Source organism: Erinaceus europaeus, chromosome 11, assembly GCF_950295315.1.
Source record: "Erinaceus europaeus chromosome 11, mEriEur2.1, whole genome shotgun sequence".
NCBI lineage: Eukaryota > Metazoa > Chordata > Mammalia > Eulipotyphla > Erinaceidae > Erinaceus > Erinaceus europaeus.
In genome coordinates this window covers 84,604,068-84,623,955 of record NC_080172.1, presented here as the reverse complement: position 1 = coordinate 84,623,955, position 19,888 = coordinate 84,604,068, and the positions used below count along the sequence as shown (strand labels likewise).

The following is a 19,888-nucleotide window of genomic DNA, read 5'->3' as shown; positions in this document are numbered from 1 at the left end:
TTCAAGTCAAAGTACTGAGTTCAAACGTGAGTTTTTTTTTTCTCCACATTTAATATTTTTTGTCAGGTAAAGAAAATAATACAAAAAATTTTGCACACCACAAGTATAGTTCAGTGACTAGAACTAATATCTGCCCAGTAATTGTAGAAGTAGGTGAATTGTTTTGTTGTTGTTGTTGTTGCTGTTGTTGTTCCTTTCTGAATGTCACTTGTATGCAATATCACCTTTTTTTTTTCCTCTTTAAAGATCACTTTAAAAAGACACTGATTATGTAGATGGTGCCTACTTCTCCAGTATTTTCTTGTCAAGCTCTCACCATGGACTCTTAAGTTTGAACCATTCTAGTGATACACTTTCCTGATCTAGGCATGCTTTCTTACCTTCTGGTGAAGCCACTCAATTTCTTTTTCTAATTTATGGAACATTCTTCCATCTCATATGAACTGTCTTAATTTTAATAATTTTTATTTCATACATCAGACACCAACTTTGTTTTGTTTGTTTGTTTTTATTTTAACTTTTGTATTTATTTAAAAAAGAAGACATTAACAAAACCATAGGATAAGAGGGGTACAACTCCACACAATTCCCACCAGATCTCCGTATCGCATCCCCTCCCCTGATAGCCTTCCTATTCTTTACCCCTCTGAGAGTATGGACCTAAGGTCATTGTGGGATGCAGAAGGTGGAAGGTCTGGCTTCTTTAATTGCTTTCCCGCTGAACATGGGAAAGCAATCGCTGACTAGTCGATCCATACTCCCAGCCTGTTGTTCTCTTTTCCTAGTAGGGTGGGGCTCTGGGGAAGCAGAGCTCCAGGACACATTGGTGGGGTCCTCTGTCCAGGGAAGTCTGGTCGGCATCATGCTAGCATCTGGAACATGGTGGCTGAAAAGAGAGTTAACATACAAAGCCAAACAAATTGCTGAATGATCATGGACCTGAAGGCTGTAATAATGTAGATGAAGTGTTGGGGGTTCCTCCATTTTGTAGATAGATAGTAGGTATATTTTAGTTAAATTTCAAAGGGCCTGCAGCTATACTCTTTTGCTTGTTTGTTTGTTTTTTGTTTTTTGTTTTTCTCTGAGATGTGATAAGCGGTGAGATATAAGATCTGATATGCTTATTTTCTATGAGATCTGATATGCCTGAAATCTGATATACAGGTGGATTGATATGCAGGTTATTGTCTGGGGAGGTGATGTCATGGCTGGAAAAGGGACAGAAAGCTGGATCAGGGAAGAGAGGAGCTACCTAACATGGGGAAGGGGTATAAATATTGTTGACTATAAAGCCCATCGATCTGACTTGGCCTGGGGCCCATACTCAGCTCAGGAGCCTATGTGACCTCTGCATCCCTGTAGATCTAAGCTCACATTCTGTGGTCTTGAGTAGGAACATTACAAGCTGACCCAATATCGACCCATCTTCATCATCGTAGCATAGAGTATGTTGTCCAGCCTCCCTTCGGAAGATGGAACATTCTCTACCATTGTTGATCCAACTTGAGGGCAAGGTCCTATTGGGGGCCCACAAAGGGGTCTTTTTGTTGTTCCTGATACCAACTTTCTAAAGCTTCTTCTCTAACTGCTCCTTGATATAGTAGGATTCGCCTGACATAGTCTATTATACAGAACCTCCCCTTCCCACCCAACCACCTCCAATCACACACACAAACAATACCCCAATGACACTTAGCACATTTTACAGAAAATGTCCTTTTTGATGAAAAGAAAGTGTTTAGACGGATGAAAATAAAGAAGGAATGAAGGGAGGAAGATAGGTAGAAGAGTGGGAGGGAGAAAATAAAGAGTCCCTCACTTACTCAATAACAAGTTATCCTTGTCCTGAGAGCTCAGGGACCATCTTCATCATGGTTTAGGTGAATCCTTCTAGACTACCATAATAAACCAGGAATACAATGAGTTAAAAATAGTGTTCATAGAGTCTTAGAAAGCAATGCTTTTAAAAAGAAATAAAGCTTTAAACTGCCTTCAAGAAATAAATCAATGTATGTCAAATATAAGACACATAAAAACAATTGGGGGGGATAAAAGCCCAATATGTTTCACCTTTTTGTTGAGATCTGTTTGTTTTGTTTTGTTTTAGTTTAGTAGCGAAACAATATGTTCATTCCAAAACAGGTGATAGATGATTCTACTTTGCACTTAAAACAAGAAACACCAAAAATACTACAAAAGCAAAAATTACAAGAAAAAGTTAACATGTATGACCAATATAGAGAGGTATGAGACCTGGTTGGAAGATTTAAGGCAGGCAAGAGTAGATTGCATAATGGTTATGCAAACAGACTCTCATGCCTGAGGCTCCAAAGTCCCAGGTTCAGTCCCATGTACCACCATAAGCCAGAGCTGAGCAGTGCTCTGGCAAAATACATAAATAAAAATAAGAGGGAAATATTTTCAAAAACATACCCTCAAATTAAATTGAGAATATCTTCAATTGAGTCATTTAGCAAAGACAGTCCTATACTCTCTAAAATTCTAGATTGTAACATAAATGGAAAATTCTCCAATGCTAGTGCACTTATGATGAGTCATCCTCCTGGAACTCTGTAATTGTAGCTCTTTAACGCATTGTGGATAATGTATAATATTTTGCCATAAAGTGATCCTCTGTTTTTTTTTCATTTTAATATACTAAATTCTCTTAGATTATAGTCCAATCATACTCTATATAAGAAGGCATTCAAAATTATTTTGGTAGAACTTCATAAATACAATGAGTTCTACTCTACTGAGCTCACATGATAGGTTTTTCCCAAAGACATTTACATAATATGTTTACTTTTTATTGAAGCAGTGTTAGCTTATAAGATTGTATTATGTTTTAGGTGGTATAATTTTATACCTTTTTCAAAGTATGTTTTATACTACCACACCACACCTCTCACCATTACATACAAATCTCAAATCCCCCCAATATTTGAGACATAAATAACAATAATAATAACTATTACTATTATTTAAAGGTAAATTTTTGTTAATTTTGAAAGAGTGGGTGTATTTAGATACCTGTTCTTGATCCTACTTAGCAGATACATACTGAAAATTCATTTATCATAGCTCCATGTTCTCTCAACAGTATATAGTTCATAAGAATAGATAGGCAAATAAAAGGTCTAATGATACAGATTTTATATCAAATGTGTGGTAGGAATAAACTTAGTTTAATTGGTTTAATAGATAAACTTTGAAGAGCAAATTACATCTAACTCTTGCTTCATTAGTTCACCAATGGCCTTAAGTAAAAAGAAGTAACTTCGTAGTGTAAATGTTTACTATTCCCTTAACTTTACTGATAAAGGCATAGCCTAAGGATTCCAATCCAGAAGTTAGTTCAAGATATTACAAAGTACAATTATTTATTACAGAAATAAACATAATAGAAAACAGATGGTTTCCATGCTTTGCGGATCCAAACAACTGATCTTGTTAAATCCCAAATGACTTTTCCCAAGCTACTGCTTGATACACATGAATTTCAACTAATCATTAAAGAACTTAACATCTAAATGTCAACAGAGAAATAAAATACTTTTTCAACTATTTAGTTTATTTTCTGAGTATGAAGAACCATACACATGTAATATATTATAAAATGCTAATATTTCAAGTGTTCCACTGTAAGCAGTAAAGCATAGCAGGAGAAAATCAATGAAGCAAGACTTTTAACTTCCTCCTTTGCCACCCACTTCTGCAGGAACATTTGTCTTCCAGGCATTTAGGGAAATTATCCTTTCTGTCTGGTTTCCTTTGTCCTCAGAGAAAGTTAGAGTAAAGCAAAAAAGATAATGATTTATTTGGACAAAAGCTACTTTGGAGCATATAAGGATTATAAATTTCTCTTATTTTTATTTTATTTTATGTTTTATACTTCCTGGATTTAGGAAACACTAAGATATACGAAATTACAAATAATAGTATTAGCAACTGGATTTTACAAATTCCTGTGACTTTAGTTTTACTGATTTCATTTGAAAAAAAAAGATTTTTAACTTAAAATTCAGTACCTATTTGTAAAAGAAATTTCTACTAGAGAGAAATCAACATTGAAAGCTCTCTTTCTTTTTATTTAATTACATATCTATATATTAGTTTTTATTGTTTTAATTATCAAGAGTAATAATGTGTGGAATAATAAATGACAATAATTATCCTGATGGTGTGTGTGTGTGTGTGTGTGTGTGGTTTACTACAATAGTACATCTTTCATGCCTGCTAATCTATTGTTGTACACCTATGTTACTTCTAAGTTTGAGTTATTACAAATTGTACTGCTGTAAACCTAGGTATATACAGATCTTTTTGGATAAGTATGTTTAGGTGGTGATACCCTTTGCTGTGCAGAGTTTTTCAGTTTGATGTAGCCCCACTGTTTTATTTTTTGTTTGCTTTGCTGCTGGATTTGAATCCTTGAAGGTTTTTTGAAGTATAAGTCATGAAGTGTCCTGCCAATGATTTCTTCTATGTATTTAATAGTTTCTGGCCTATTATCCCTGCCCTGGACCCACTTAGATATGAGTTTTATGCTAGGTGATAAGTGATAGTTCAATTTCATCCAATTTTCCTAGCACCACTTGTTGAAGAGAAATCTCCATTCATCACTTAACTGTATGGACTCCTTTGTCAAAAATTAGTTAGTCATCAATGTGGGAGCCTATTGCTGGATCCTCAATTTTATCCCACTGTAAATCTCAGTGTATTTAATAATTTTCTATAATGTTTACTGCTATAAACTCAAGTCAAAAATTTCAGTATATGCACTATTTCATATTAAAACTATCAGACACATTTAAGATAAAAATATTGTTTTCAGACCATCAAGACATTGGGTCGTTACTTCCTCACTTCAAATGTGTATTTAGAACAATACTACAAAAAATGAACTATTTAAAATATGTAAATTTTTTCATGATAACTGTGGTAGAACAAAGTAAAACCCAGGGTCTTGATAGGAAAACAAATGTTGACACTGAACAAAGTGAGTAAACTTGGCAGATGGATAAAATCTGATGAGTGATAGACATGGAAGAAAATTATAGAGAGAATAGCATATAGTATCAGTAGACGTAAAACACAAAGTTAATAAATGTTGAGATTCTCTTTACTAGACAGAGACTAGACATAAAATATCCTTTATTAGAATCAGACCATGGAGTTTTATTTGCATATTTCGAAACTGGTCATATCAAATGTAAAAGCCCAGCTAGTAAGATCTCAAGGTTAAGGCTTTAAAAATTATACTGACTTACTAGAGCATAGAGATAAGTAGCCTGGTTAAGGCTTTAGAAATTATACTGACTTACTAGATCATTGAGGTAAGTAATACAGCCACAGTTAAGATGCATATGCAATACCACATCTCAAGGACTAGTAAGAAATTGGGCATGTCCTATGTATATGTTCTGATATGTTTCTTAAAGAAAACTAAACATGGAAAATTAACTGAATTTGCTTCTTTCTTTCATTTTTAATAGTATACATTGGGGGGGGGGGATACCAGAGCGAGCACTGCTCAACTCTAGTTTATATAGTGCTTGGGACTGAACCTGGGACCTTGGAGCCTCAGGAAAAACTAACATAGCTTGAAATAAGATACAGTTTAAATTATTTTAGAAAGCATTCTTAATGGGGGGAGGATGATAGGCAGTGGAACACCTAGTTGAGTGCACAAGATTTATTGGTGGGAGCTGGGTGCCTGCACTAAGAATCCATGGCTCCCGGAGGCTATTTTTTTTTTCCCTTTTGTTGCCCTTGTTGTTTATAGTTGTTGTTGTCATTGTTGTGGATAGGACAGAGAAAGGAAGGGAAGACAGAGAGGGGGAGAGAAAGATAGACACCTGAAGACCTGCTTCTCCGCTTGTGAAGCAACCTCCCCTACAGATGGGGAGCCGGGGACTCAAACTGGTATCCTTACGGGCCTTACGCTTTCTGCCATGTGTGTTTAATCCGCTGTGTTACTACCTGGTTCCCACCACTCAGGTTCTAATGCTTAGGTTTATAGTGTAGAAATTCTCTGCATAATTGCTATGCTCATTTTCTCTACTAATTGCTCATTATAATATATATAATATATTACATATAATATTATATATATAAATAATTCTAGAAAGTTGCTCTTAAGAAATATATGATTAGGAGCTGGGCGGTGGTGCACCTGGTTGAGTGCACATGTTTTCAATGTGCAAGGACCCGGGTTCAAGCCCACAATCCTGACCTGCAGAGGGAAAGCGAGTGGTAAAACAGAGCTGCAGGTGTCTCTCTGTCTCTCACGCTCTCTATCTCCCCTACCCTCTTGATTTCTGGCTGTCTCTATCCAATAAGTAAAGATTAAAAAGATCTCGAGGATTATGGAATAAATCCATAAGTATTTCTAATAAGTTCATTTATAATAATTTTGTGAATGATTCTCTTTATCTTCTGACCTATTCTTAATGTAATCATATTTGTAATTTCTAGTAGTTCTTTTGCATTTCACTTTCACAGCAAATAGTCTATAACATAGAAACTTCTATAAAGCTAAAAGACTTTCTTTTGGTCTCTGAATTATCTCTATCTTATCACAGTGAGTTTGATCATTCTTACTAGAAATGTTTTTGAAAATATGTTATTTTAAAACTATTTTTAAAATATTTAAACTATAAAATGTGTTTAGGTGGGTGTCGGGCGGTGGCGCAGCGGGTGAAGCACACATGGTGTGAAGCAAAGACCCGCACAAGGATCCTGGTTTAAGCCCCAGCCTCCCCCACGCGCAGGGGGGTCGCTTCACAAGCGAGCGAAGCAGGTCTGCAGGTGTCTATCCTTCTCTCCACCTCTTTGTCTTCCGCTCCTCTCGATTTCTCTTTGTCCTACTGAACAACAATGACAGCAATAACAACAATAATACTAAAAACAAAATAATAATAACAGCAACGATAAACAAGGGCAACAAAAGGGAAAAAATTAGCCTCCTGGAGTAGTGGATTTGTAGTACAGGCACTGAGCCTCGACAAAAACCCTGTAGGAAAAAGGAAAAAAAAGTGTTTAGGTAGAACTTGGCATTTGGTAAGTAGGCAAGGAGACTACCAGTTTCAGAATACAGGAACTTTGTTTTAAAGATCTAAAACCTGTATAAGTTGTCCTAATGTTAAGTTTTCATCTAATTAACAAATTGTAGATTTTTTTTTCTTTTTGTCTGCCTTTTGGGGTCTATCATCTCTGATGAAAAAGGAGTCCGCTGCTCTTAAAACATGCTTTCATTGGTGTCCCTCTTTTCAAAGCCTTATCTTACTTGAAACTTCCTAAACAACTATGCGTCTGATCCCCTATTTCTCTTTTTCGGGGCAGAGAGACACCCTGTTAACCACTTGCCTGCATAGACAGTGACATATCGTTTTCATCTGACATTGCTCATTATCGTGTTCTATCACCCTTTGCCTTCTAGAATGTGTTAGTTTCTTCTGTGCTGTGGCTCCTGTACTCCTTGGTTTGAAACACACCGCTCCCCCCACACACAAGTCACATGTCTTTATTACCATTTTAATGAGATCTTGGAAAAGAATAGTGATTGAATGAAAAATCCATAGGCTTCTTGTGGACCCCCACTTCCGCATTCCAATATTGGGAGTGGCGGGCTCTGATTGTAGCCAGCCTACTCTCCCTGTTCTCATCTTTATTGTCAGCACCTTGATGGGCTCTGTAATCAATCAGCTCCTGCCGTGCCCAGTTTGAAATTGGTAAAAGCTGGGTGCTGTGGTACAAATGGGTGCTGGTCTGGTAGGAATCGGCCTGTAAAGCATTAATGTAAAATAAACATAACTTCCAGTGGTCTCAAATCTCATTCTTTGGCTGCTTTTGAGCTATATTACAGAATTTTTTAATTGCAAGATAAATGTATATATTAATTTAGCATATTAAGCCAGAACTGATTTTCATATTCTAAATAACTTTATTGCCAACTTACAAAGTACTATTATTCATGCGAGGAACAAAGGAACTGTACTTTTTTCAGAATAGGTTGAAGATTCAACCTGGAGGAAAACACATGTCAAAGAAGCTTGGCCATTTTTCATTACCTTTAGTGGTGACAGGACTATAGTAAAAGAAAATGAAGTAGAAATCTAACATCATGATGGAAGAAGTTTATACCATATCTGCAATTTAAAATAACAAGACGCCGTTCTGTTAAAACAAATTTTAACAGCATTTTGGTGGGATAATGCAAGAGTATCTTCTGAAAGGCTTACATTATTTTACACATTATTTCTTAGGGCCAGAAGACCCATCCATATAAGGTGATCAACCTACCCACCATATTATTATTTAAGGGAGAAGGAACTTTTTGAGTTTCCCTGATTTCCCATAGAGACAGATGGCTGGAATGTAGTGGGGGAGAGAGTGGAACCATTTTCAGGCAGGTTGTGCTTGACAAAACAAAGCAAATGGTTTCATTTCTATATCTAAACCAAACATTTGCTGATTTTTTTCTACTTTAATCTATTTCGTTCTTATATATATTTTCATATATATAATTCATTATTCAGACTAAAATGAACAGGTCAAGTCCAGGGAGGTGGCTCAGAGAGTAGAACACATATTTTGTGTTTTTGAGGTACCACGTTCTATCTCAGCACCTCATATTACAGAGGTGTCTCTCTTACTCTCATAAAACATTGATTTTTTTTTTTTTTTTGCTTCCAGGGTTATTGCTGGGGCTCAGTGCCTACATTACAAATCCACTGCTTCTGTGGCCCCTTTTTGTTTTTTTGGATAGGACAGAGAGAAATTGAGAGAGGAGGGGAAGATAGGGAGAAAAACAGAGAGATACCTGCAGACCTGCTTGTGAAGAGACCTCCCTGCAAGTGGGGAGGAGGGGGCTCAAGCCAGGATCCTTACGCGGTTCTTCCATACCACAGATCTAGAGCATCAAAAAATAAATTGTTTATGGTTTAAATTATAATAAAATGTACAGATCCCATTATGAATTATGAATATTAGAATAAGTGGTGTTAACCTTATGAATCTTTTTTCTTTTAGAGTCTCTTTCTTTGTCATTAGTTGTAGTGTATGTGTTGGAATCATTGACCATGTTCTCCTAATATGCTTATGCTTCTGTGATTTCAGCATGTGGCAAATTGATGAAAATCACAGGCCCAATTACAGTGAAGACATCTGGAACTCGATTCGGTGCTTGGATGACAGATCCTTTAGCTTCTGAAAAAAATAACAGAGTATGTTGCTTCCACTTGCTTATAATTAAGTTTAATTTACAGTCTGCTGGATTATTCATATCTTCAGCAATATTATATAATTTCAACTTTAGAAGTATTAAACTGTTTACAAATAGTTCTAATTTTATAATTTATCCACAGATTGTGGAAAACTTGTTTTACTATAATGTTATATGCTATAATTTATGAAGATATTAAGGTGAAGAGATAGCTGATTAGGTAGGACATGCCTTGCCACATGAGTAGTCCGGTTTTGACCCCAACACCAAACAAAAGTAACACAGTACTGTTGGTAACTCTGTTGTTGTGACAAACTCTTGTGCTATATTACCTGTCTCATTCTTACTTTCTGTCTGAACAAAGGAAAATCAGCTGGGGTAGAGGGAAGTCAGTGAAATGTGTGTGATTCCCAGAATGCTAAAAATATATATATATTGATGAACAAAGTAAGTATATATATATATATATATATATATGTATGTATGTATATATATATATATATATTGCTGGTTTTAGTCCTGTTTTACATTCACAATGGGATAATTACAAATATACAAATTTTATTAAAAATTTTCTGAACACTATCTTAGTTTACAAAGAAATCAGTGAATTTCTTTCAAGGCCCAATCAATTCAATAATCAAGTTAAAATATCCTTGGAAACCATAGGTAATGAGAATTGTTTATGTTTTAATTATATAAACCAATATACTGAAAACTATCATAGATTCATTTATGTTCTATTATGGAACTCAGTATGTATTAAGATTCACATGAGATTAATAGTTGAGTTAGCATAATAGTTTCAATTATAGTTAGTTGTACCTAAAATTAATTTAATGAGCATGTATTACTAGAAGATTATGTAGCATTCATAAAAGAAGAAATAGATTGAACATATAAAATCAGACCAGTTTTCAGCTTAAGAAACAAAATAAGTAAATTTGGTTACAATGTTTAAAATTATCAATAGCATTGAACTGTCAGGTGTTGTGTGAAGCACTATCATTGGCAATAATAAATATTTGATTCATTTAGTGGTATATGAAAAATGTTCAAAATAAAAAAGAACAAAGGACAAAACCCAGATCAACTTTGGGAAGTTAACTCAGATATTTCTTTTTTAGACGGACTATGCCACTGTATTTTGCAAAAGCCTGCAATATTATCACACTGTAGCTGGTCAGCAGTAGTATAACATGGCTTCCTAGGCCCATGAATGGTGGTGTTAATTACGTGATCATCCTCAAAGTCCTTATTTGAAATTCTCAGAAAATTTCAGAATTTACTCACTAACTCCACTTATATTTTCCTTTTTCTCAGGTCTGGTACATGGATAGTTACACTAACAATAAAATTGTCCGTGAGTACAAATCAATTGCAGATTTTGTCAGTGGGGCTGAATCAAGAACATACAACCTTCCTTTCAAATGGGCAGGAACTAACCATGTTGTCTACAATGGCTCACTATATTTTAACAAGTATCAAAGTAATATCATCATCAAATACAGCTTTGATATGGGGAGAGTTCTGGCCCAAAGAAGCCTGGAGTATGCTGGTTTTCACAACGTTTACCCCTATACCTGGGGTGGATTCTCTGACATCGACTTAATGGCTGATGAAATTGGGCTGTGGGCTGTGTATGCAACTAACCAGAATGCAGGAAATATAGTCATCAGCCAACTTAACCAAGATACCCTGGAGGTGATGAAGAGTTGGAATACTGGTTATCCCAAAAGAAGTGCAGGAGAATCATTCATGATCTGTGGAACATTATATGTCACCAACTCCCACCTAACTGGAGCAAAGGTTTATTATTCTTATTCTACCAAAACCTCCACATATGAGTACACAGACATTCCCTTCCATAACCAATACTTTCACATATCCATGCTTGACTACAATGCAAGAGATAGAGCTCTTTATGCCTGGAACAATGGTCACCAGGTCTTGTTCAATGTTACACTTTTCCACATCATTAAAACAGAAGATGGCACATAAGAAAAAAGTAGTTTGTTTTCAAAGATTTAAACAATGTCATTTGTGAAAAACTCTATAGGAGCATTATGTTTTGTTCTGTTTTTACTGTTCATCATCTCTGCAAAGCATTTTTATTGTAAAGTTAGTGTTTTAAAAAACATCTGAGCCTGATTAAGTTAACCTGTTGAAAACACATTTCAATTCTATATTTATAAAACGTATCATGTCCTTGTCATGAAAAGCACTAAAGAGAATTTAAGTGGCTAAAGTCATAGTTGTGCAAAAGATTAATGATCTGCCTTATATTAGAGTCAGACACTAGTGGTGGCTTAAATGCATGAATTTTTTTTTAATGTCATTTTTACTCTCTTCTGCTCTACATTAGGACAAATGTTTTGGTAGGAGTTAGGAAAAATAAGCACTTTTTTCCATTTATTTTTCATAAAGGTTTAAGGATTTTATTTATACAGATAAATAATATCATTTTGCTGTTATATAATTATGATGCGGTGCTGTACAGTTATTTTTAAATCTCTTGCTAACATTTGACTGACAATATATATTTCTACCATTATAACCACCATTGTGCAATTGTATCTCTTCACTTCTGTGAAAGTAAGTAGTATTTTTTTAAAAGACACTGAAGTTTAATCTCAGTAACTATTATCATTCTCTTTTCAAGTGTGGTCAGGAAGGAAGTATCTTCTCAGCTTACCCTTCAGACAGCATTATAAACTAAAAGGAAGATAAAACCATATTCTTTGTACAATCTTTGTCTTAAACCACGTTTGCAAAATCATTGGCAGTGAATTCTAAAAGTGACTTGTATAGATCCCTTCAATAAAAGCAGCCCACGTAATTGCTTAGAAAGATGCATCTGAATCACACAAATTGGATTTAAGTTGACTCAAAGCAAATTTTGTACATAATGGTCTTTTAACTTATGATGTACACAAATCTTGCAATAATGTAAGTCATGCCAGGAATTCTAAAATTACATAAAGCACATTAGAAATTCCTTAAGAATAAAATTTCTTTAACATTATCTGAATTTATATTTTGAACTCAGGATAGTTATTTACAAGATTTGTGCAAAAGAAAATGATGGGAGGACTTGGGAGTTGTCTGTGTTGTACAAGTGTTCAAATAACAAATTCAGAAAATAAGGTGAGAAGGTACCCCTTGCCATCCTGATTCGTCATGTATATACGTACATATTGTAATCATAAAAGATAGTTTAGAAAAATTTCAATTCAATAATTCCAAAAAGACATAATTACTATGTCTTAAACATGCCATTGTTTGAATGTACTTTTCATATGTTACAAATGCTTACCTAAAGCAGTTTTACAGAAAGAGTGAACTGGTTTTACATTTTTAAGAGTATATTCTATATTAAATAATATATGACTTAAATTGTTGTATATGTTTAGTTTCAAACAGACATGTCATAATTTCTGTTGTAAAGATATATATATGTGTGTATATATATTCAGATACATCACTATGTAAAGAAATTCTACTAACTTAAGAGTAATTCATTTCAAATGTCACAAGTAAAATATCATTCTCCAATATCTCACTGTCAAAACTGTAAAATTAAATAACCCAACTTAGAGTTTGTTAAGTTTAACAATTTTTTTCTTTTGCCTACAAAAAAAAAAGCATGAATTAATGACTACCCTGGGTCTTTTTGCAATATTGTCTTCTCTTTTTAAATGTTTATATAAGTTTTCCTCTGCTTTTGAGAGTTAAAAAAATTAAGGTATTCACACATCATTCTGCACAAACTTCAAAATAATGTCATACTTTGTATATCGAGAGTTTGTATGAAGAGAAACAGTTGACTTGTGAAATGAATGAATTTTTAAGTAGATGGCCTTTAATAGATATTTGGGTCTTCATTTCTTGCTTTTTTAAAAGTTATATAATATGATGTCATGCACATTCAATACCTGGGTGATCACAGCTACTTTGTGAAATGTGAAGCTTGTAAAGCACTTTATTGCTTTCTATGTAAGATTTCATCACCCTGTCTGATTTATAGTATACGTGCTGCTAGAGCAAGCACAGACTTTCTTAGAGTCACTAGAAGTGGGGTAACATGAGTTTCAATATGTGATTTTCATTAAACATTTACAGTTTAAGAACAGTTTTCTTAGTAAGTTATCAGTTTTGTGCCTGAAGTAAATAAGAACTTAGTCTAATCACTGTTTTTTTATCTCAAAGTAAATTTTATGAAATAATGAGTATTTTTAAATCATGCACATAATCCAAACAGTATAGAACTTCCAGCTCTGAAACTCTTAGTCCTAAGTGAACTGTGTAACTGGTATTTTCTGAATTAATTATCAGCAAACTTCCATGTCTTTCCAATAATAATACAATTAATGTCTGATTGTGTTTGTGTGTTGTTTGTATTTGTGACACTTAAATAGGAATGCTTCATAATACTTATTACTTGAACTTGGACTTATAGCTATGAGTTCACAATATGATAGTATGTCAGTGTATATCACATCTATATGAAGATATATAAAAATTATCTTAGGAACTTATACGTGGCATTATGTGTGATTAAGATTAATCACAAATTCAGTATCTCTATTCTGCAACTATGCTGAGTCACTTTGTCTTTAAAATCAATAGTATTTTCTCTAATGAAATCTTCAGAAAAACATATTAACTTCTTAATGATTCAAGTTTGTAATAAGAGTGGTCTTTGTGTCCAAAAACCCACTACAACATTTACAAGTAAATACCTTCATATACAAAAATTTTAACTGTAGCTATATAAAATTGTGCTAACATTTATCTGAAAATGTACCAGTCATTATCTTACTAAGGGATGTTTTACAAATCTTGATGCTTTAGTTTATTTTTATTAAGGAATATATTTTCAACAAAGTATAGCTGGTCTCTTGAGCACTCAGGATTACCAATTGTTTCTCCAACTGCTAGATTTTAATACAATTCATAACAAACTTAAAGAACTCAAGGTTATGGTAAATGCAGAACATATAGATATATGAAGTTTCTAAAAGCATATTTTTCCAATATTGGTACTTCTGAAAACAAAGGGAAAAGATCACTTCTTACTGACTTGATGAATTCGGTATGTGTGTATTCTTTACTAAATATAAAGTATGCACTCCTGTGATATTATAAGAAACGGACATTTAATTTGTCTTGTCCACAATCATAGAAGTGCTCCATGAAAAGAGCTACTAACAAATGATCAACTTTTGTGATACAGGAAGAGATCGCTGATTACAACACAGTTGCTACATGAAGTTTTAACTGACTGATCATAACCAGAAAAAGCCATTTCTAGAACGGTCCCCAAATATTATACATATACATAGACTGGATCCATGCTGAAATCAAAACTACTGAATGGTTTCTGTTTGTAAAATAAGTAAACTCCACATAAAACTATTATAAATAACATTTCATTATCAATGACTCTTCAGAAAATACCTTGGGCTTAATAAATATATTTTATGAACTGATTAACTTACACTTTAAAATGTAACAGAAATATTCTTTTATGGAAGAAAATTTAACTTCACCAATGTCTTCTAGATATTTTTCTATAAAGTAATGAATTCAAGTGGATCCAATTTCTTCAATAAAGAACAAAAACTATTGCTCTTCTATTTAACTAACCAGACAGAAGTACTCCCCAAAATGATTCTACCAAGCTGATTTATATTAGTCACACGTAAAAACTGTATTATTTGATTTATTCCTTTTGGTTGAATGATTCCATTAGAATTCTTTACCCTATTGGAATCTGTCTTGTCTCCAAAATGCCAAACTGACAGACAACTTAATTCTTGTGTAGCCCAGGTAACCAATTGCTAAACAAACTCTGCAAGTACAAGTTGATACTAAACATGACTGAAAATAATATAAAAGGACAGAATATTGCTCCTTGCCAAGAATACATCGCATCATCCATAACCATATCCATTTGAAAATATTGTTCCTAACAGACGAGATATAACATGTTAAACTCAGTAATACCTATCCAATCTCTTGTTTATATTTCTTGATCTCACTTCACATGGATTCATGTTACTAATTCATATGTCACTACTGGTTGGTTTAAGGACAACCATAATAAATGAACTTTCCTTTTACTGACTTTCATGAAAGTTTATGAGATTTCAGTATAAATAATACTGCATTATATATTGACTCAAAAATTTATACTTCAGAAAAACCCTCTGTCAAATGATGCCTAGCTCTCAACAGAGACAGTCTTCATATGCTTACATTCTACTAACAATACATTGCAACAAAAACATTGGTGAAATCTAAGTTCTGAATGTATTAATTGTTGTGAAGAAAATATACAAATATGTATTATAGAAAGAATGCAGGTGATATAGGAGGTAATGTTTAGAGAAGCTGGTTAAAGGTCTTTCTAAGAAACAATCTGTTGTGGTAAATTCAGACAAGGAATTGAGTATCATCATTGGATCCACACTTAAAAAAAATGACCACTTCATTTCTGTTCTCTAATAATTTTGGATGAAATATTCTTCTTCTTTTTTTTTGTCAGCTAAGATTTTTCCATTTCATGCTGCTTTTTAAGATAGAGACAGACAGAATTATGAAGAGCCAGAGAGCTCACACATAACCCACATCCACATGGCAAAGTAAATACCTTCCCAGGTATCTCATCAATCCAGATCAAATATTAATATTTCTCCAGTGCAGAAAGTTTTTTTTTAAATTGGAGCTCAAGAATACACTTTAGGAAATCGTTGAACTTCCTGAAAATGTGTACTAAATTTAGTATGCATGTGTAGCTGCACATTCTTTCATTTATAGCTTTCATCACATTTCAAATAAAACCATGACCCTAAAGATCACCACTATGTCAGTGAAATTTAATTCGATTCCAGATTTATTAAGCATCTTTATGCAGAGTGCTGGAAGTCTGTCTTCTGCCTTCCAGTTCTCAATAATTCTAATTTACATCAGAGTAGAAAGAAATCATCATTCTAATAATATTTTTTTTCTGACAAACTTAAACTGTTCCCTATGAAAACCGTAAAGGAATTCTTTTAACATAGTGGAATCAAATCCATTTTTTATGATCCAGCCTTTAGGGCACATTCCTGACTGATTCATGACTTAAAAGTCGCTATTATGAGGTTGTTCTACATCTATTTGAATCTGAGAGAACATTTCCTTGAAATTCTAACACTTTCAGAAGCAGCAGCAGCAGACTATGGGATTGAACAGATGCAGTGTGTTTCATCAAACTTAACTTCAAAGTCCTCTTCTGAAATATCTACCACAAGGACATATAAACAGTAAAAAGAAAAGTGATTAACTTGCCTTGGTTTAGAAAGCACTGAAGTTGATGAGCATGTAATGTACAACTACCGCAAGTATATTAAAAGATCATTTTATTAAAGTAACTCCAGTTACTGTTGATAAGATAAATTCATGTTGAGTAAAAAATATAGGTTTATTTTTTGTCATTAATGATCTTGGCTCTCCCTCCACCCCCCACAGAACTTAAGAAGATATCAACTAGTTTCCACTCCAATGTAAACTATGTAAAGAATGATAAAAGTATTATTCTAGGGGCTAGGTAGTGGCACACCTGCTTGAGCGCTCATATTACAATGCACAAGGGCCCAGGTTCGAACCCCAGTCTCTACCTGCATGGTGAAAACTTTGCAAATGGTGAAGCAGTGTTATAGGTGTCTGTCTCTCTTTCCCTCTCTATCACCCCCTTCTCTCTCAATTTCTGGCTGTCTCTATCCAATAGATAAATAAAAATAATTTTTAAAAAGTTAAAATAAAAAAAAAACCTTTTTTTCCTCTAGTGCCTTTACTGAATTCCATTAGAAACTACTCTTAGCAAGTGAAATATGCATTTAACAGGAAATTGGACATTTGTTTGCATAAATAATGTATTTCTGATATTCAAAAGTTATTCTTGCCCCTCAGATAAAGTCTGATCCAACAAGGTTGTTTGAACATATAATTAATTGTTGTTGTTTTATTAGGGAAGTATTGCTTTACATGTTAACTGTCACATATGTATAATTTCTCATCTTCCTGTGCTAGGTGTCTATACATCGTGCCAAGTAAAACCTCATCTCTTCCTCTACCATTATGCACAAGGCCCCCAGTGCCCTCACAATCTCCTCCCAACAACCACCATGTCTTTGGTTTTACTATCTACAGCCCATATCTAGTCTATGTTTTGTATCTTTCTCCCATCTTTCTTTGCAAAATTGAATCTTCATTCTTCCATCAGATTTGTTTTAATAACCAGTATGACTCTCATTTTTATGAACAAACAATAACTTTCTGTTTCCCATGCATTAGTTGCAGGCTGACATTTGATAACTTTACTTACCATTATGATCCAGAACTTCTCATATAATCATTAGTGTCATTTCTAGTTTATAGTACAATATTTCTCTCACCTAAATTTATAACCACATTCTAAATTACATTTTTTATGTTGTCCAAATCTTCACTGATGCCTCTTAACCTACCTATAGACTACACAATCCAAATAATTCCACAAGGAGCACCATTATTAAAAATCATGGGAGAGGGAGTCAGGCAGTAGCACAGCGGGTTAAGCGTACATGGTGCAAAGGCAAGGACCAGTGAAAGATCCCAGTTTGAGCTGCCAGCTCCCCACCTGCAGCGGAGTCACTTGATAGGCAGTGAAGCAGGTCTGCAGGTGTCTATGTTTCTCTCCCCTTGTCTGTCTTCCCCTATCTCCTTTTCTCTCTGTCCTATCCAACAACGATGACATAAATAACAACAACAATAGTAACTATAATAAAAACAACAAGGATAACAAAAGCAGGGAAGAACTAATTTTAAAAAATAAATAAATAAACAAGGGAGAGTGGGAGTTGAAGAAATATGCATGGAAATATGTAGAGTTTGCCTTTACAGGAGTATATAGTGACGTTGGTGAAATTATTTTCAGGGAAAACTAGTTTACATGTTTATAAAAACAAGCACACAGAAAACTTTGTCTTTGAGCCTACAATCCAACTATTTATTTTCCCAAATAAGTGTGTTCTGTTTTGTTATATCAACTTCTATCAGAAACCTGCCAGTGATGTTATAAAAAATCTTTTCAAATAAACTTCAAATTTAAGACATTCACTATGTCAGCTCACACTGGGTATATTACAGTGGATAAGGAAGTTTTAGTGGTTTTAATAAATAGATCTAAAACCTCTACTGAATCCCTAAATAAAATTCTGGTTTTTATTATCATATAAACAAACCCATCTTGACAGCATTGAATATCCTCCTTATGGCCTTTATCCTCCCTGGGGCTTTGTTTAGTCTATTAGATTTCTTTTGTCCAGAGTAAGCTTCTCAGAACCCTAGTGTTTCAGTTCCATTGAAACAGAGAAGCAATTTCAGGTCACAGTATACAGGAAGAAAGGATGAAAAGAAACCAGACAATTCAAAAAGACAAAAATAAATCTTTCAGTAGGAAAACAAGAATTTACATTAGAATATCCACCCTTTCACTCAGCAAATATTTATGCTGTATCGATGAAATACTACTTAAATCAACTAGGAAAAGTGGTATGAATTATAGCAAACATTAAAATTTGTTAAAGCCAAACTAGGATCTACTTTTATGAACTCTGAAGATGATAGTATTGAATAGGCTATGAATTTCCTAAGCATCAAACTTAGACACTGGCCATTTTATTAAATGTTGCTTTATCTGACTTAACTACAAAATGAATGGAACTTGCTCATTATCTCTAACTATCTCACTCTACCAAATAGCAAACAAACCTCACCATGGCAGACCTCACAGTTGCCTTCTTTGTGTTTTGATCTGTAGTGTCTAATAGTATCTGGATCTATATCAAAGTATATAAATAATAGTTTACCTGATTAAGCAACCAATCAGAAGACCAAAAGTTCTCTAGTTCAGAACTCCAGAAAGTATCTCTTATTCTGTGTCTTCTTGCTTTTCTTCTCCTTAGTGTTTTAATTGATTTGGAATTTTATATTCATACCAGAGAATAAATACTCACTTGCTTAAACATAGTAAATAAGTAGCTAGTGGAAAGAAACATCAAACTCAGTCTACCATAGTACATAGTCAATGCCTCAATTTTATCTGTTTAATAGGTAACAGAATAGTATGCTTGCTATAATACTTTTTATAACAACTATGACTATAAATTCTAGTAAAACCACCACAACAATAATAACAGTAATAATAGTAGGAAAGGGAAGATTAATTATGTCTGTGCATGCATTTTTTAAGTAATACCGTAACAGCTAAGTGTCTTGGTACCTAGAGCTAAATGATTTATCTCCCTTCTTTAATCATATCTTTAGAGCTATCATCAAATAATGAACTACTATGAAAAGAGTTTTCTTTTGGAAAGAACTAAAATGTCTTCATGAATTTTTTTCCTTGTCAGAATTTTAGTGTTGTACTTTTATGGTTAGGCAGTTTGGTCCTTCTGTTCTTATAGCTGGCAGGCAATTGGAAATCCCATATATTTCTCTGAGAGAGATAGAAACAATATTAAGTCACCATTTTCCTAAAAACCATCAACATCTGTTGTAGTCAAAAGTAACTTGCCTTTAGAGTCTTCCAGAACATCCTGCAGAGTTTTACCCAAACCCACCAACTAAAAC

At 33.9% G+C, this 19,888-nt stretch overlaps 1 protein-coding gene across 2 annotated transcripts in view; it reads left to right on the top strand.

The window, feature by feature from the left end:
- The window catches only part of OLFM3 (olfactomedin 3), a 236,810-nt gene extending 223,206 nt beyond the window's left edge, over nt 1–13,604 (top strand). For both annotated transcript variants that reach the window (XM_007532672.3, XM_007532671.2), the window contains exons 5-6: nt 9,124–9,230; nt 10,553–13,604. In XM_007532672.3, coding sequence (XP_007532734.2) covers nt 9,124–9,230; nt 10,553–11,230 — 785 coding nt within the window. In that variant the 3' untranslated portion in view covers nt 11,231–13,604. The remainder of the gene's footprint in view (nt 1–9,123; nt 9,231–10,552) is intronic.
- The last annotated feature ends 6,284 nt before the right edge of the window (nt 13,605–19,888 follow it).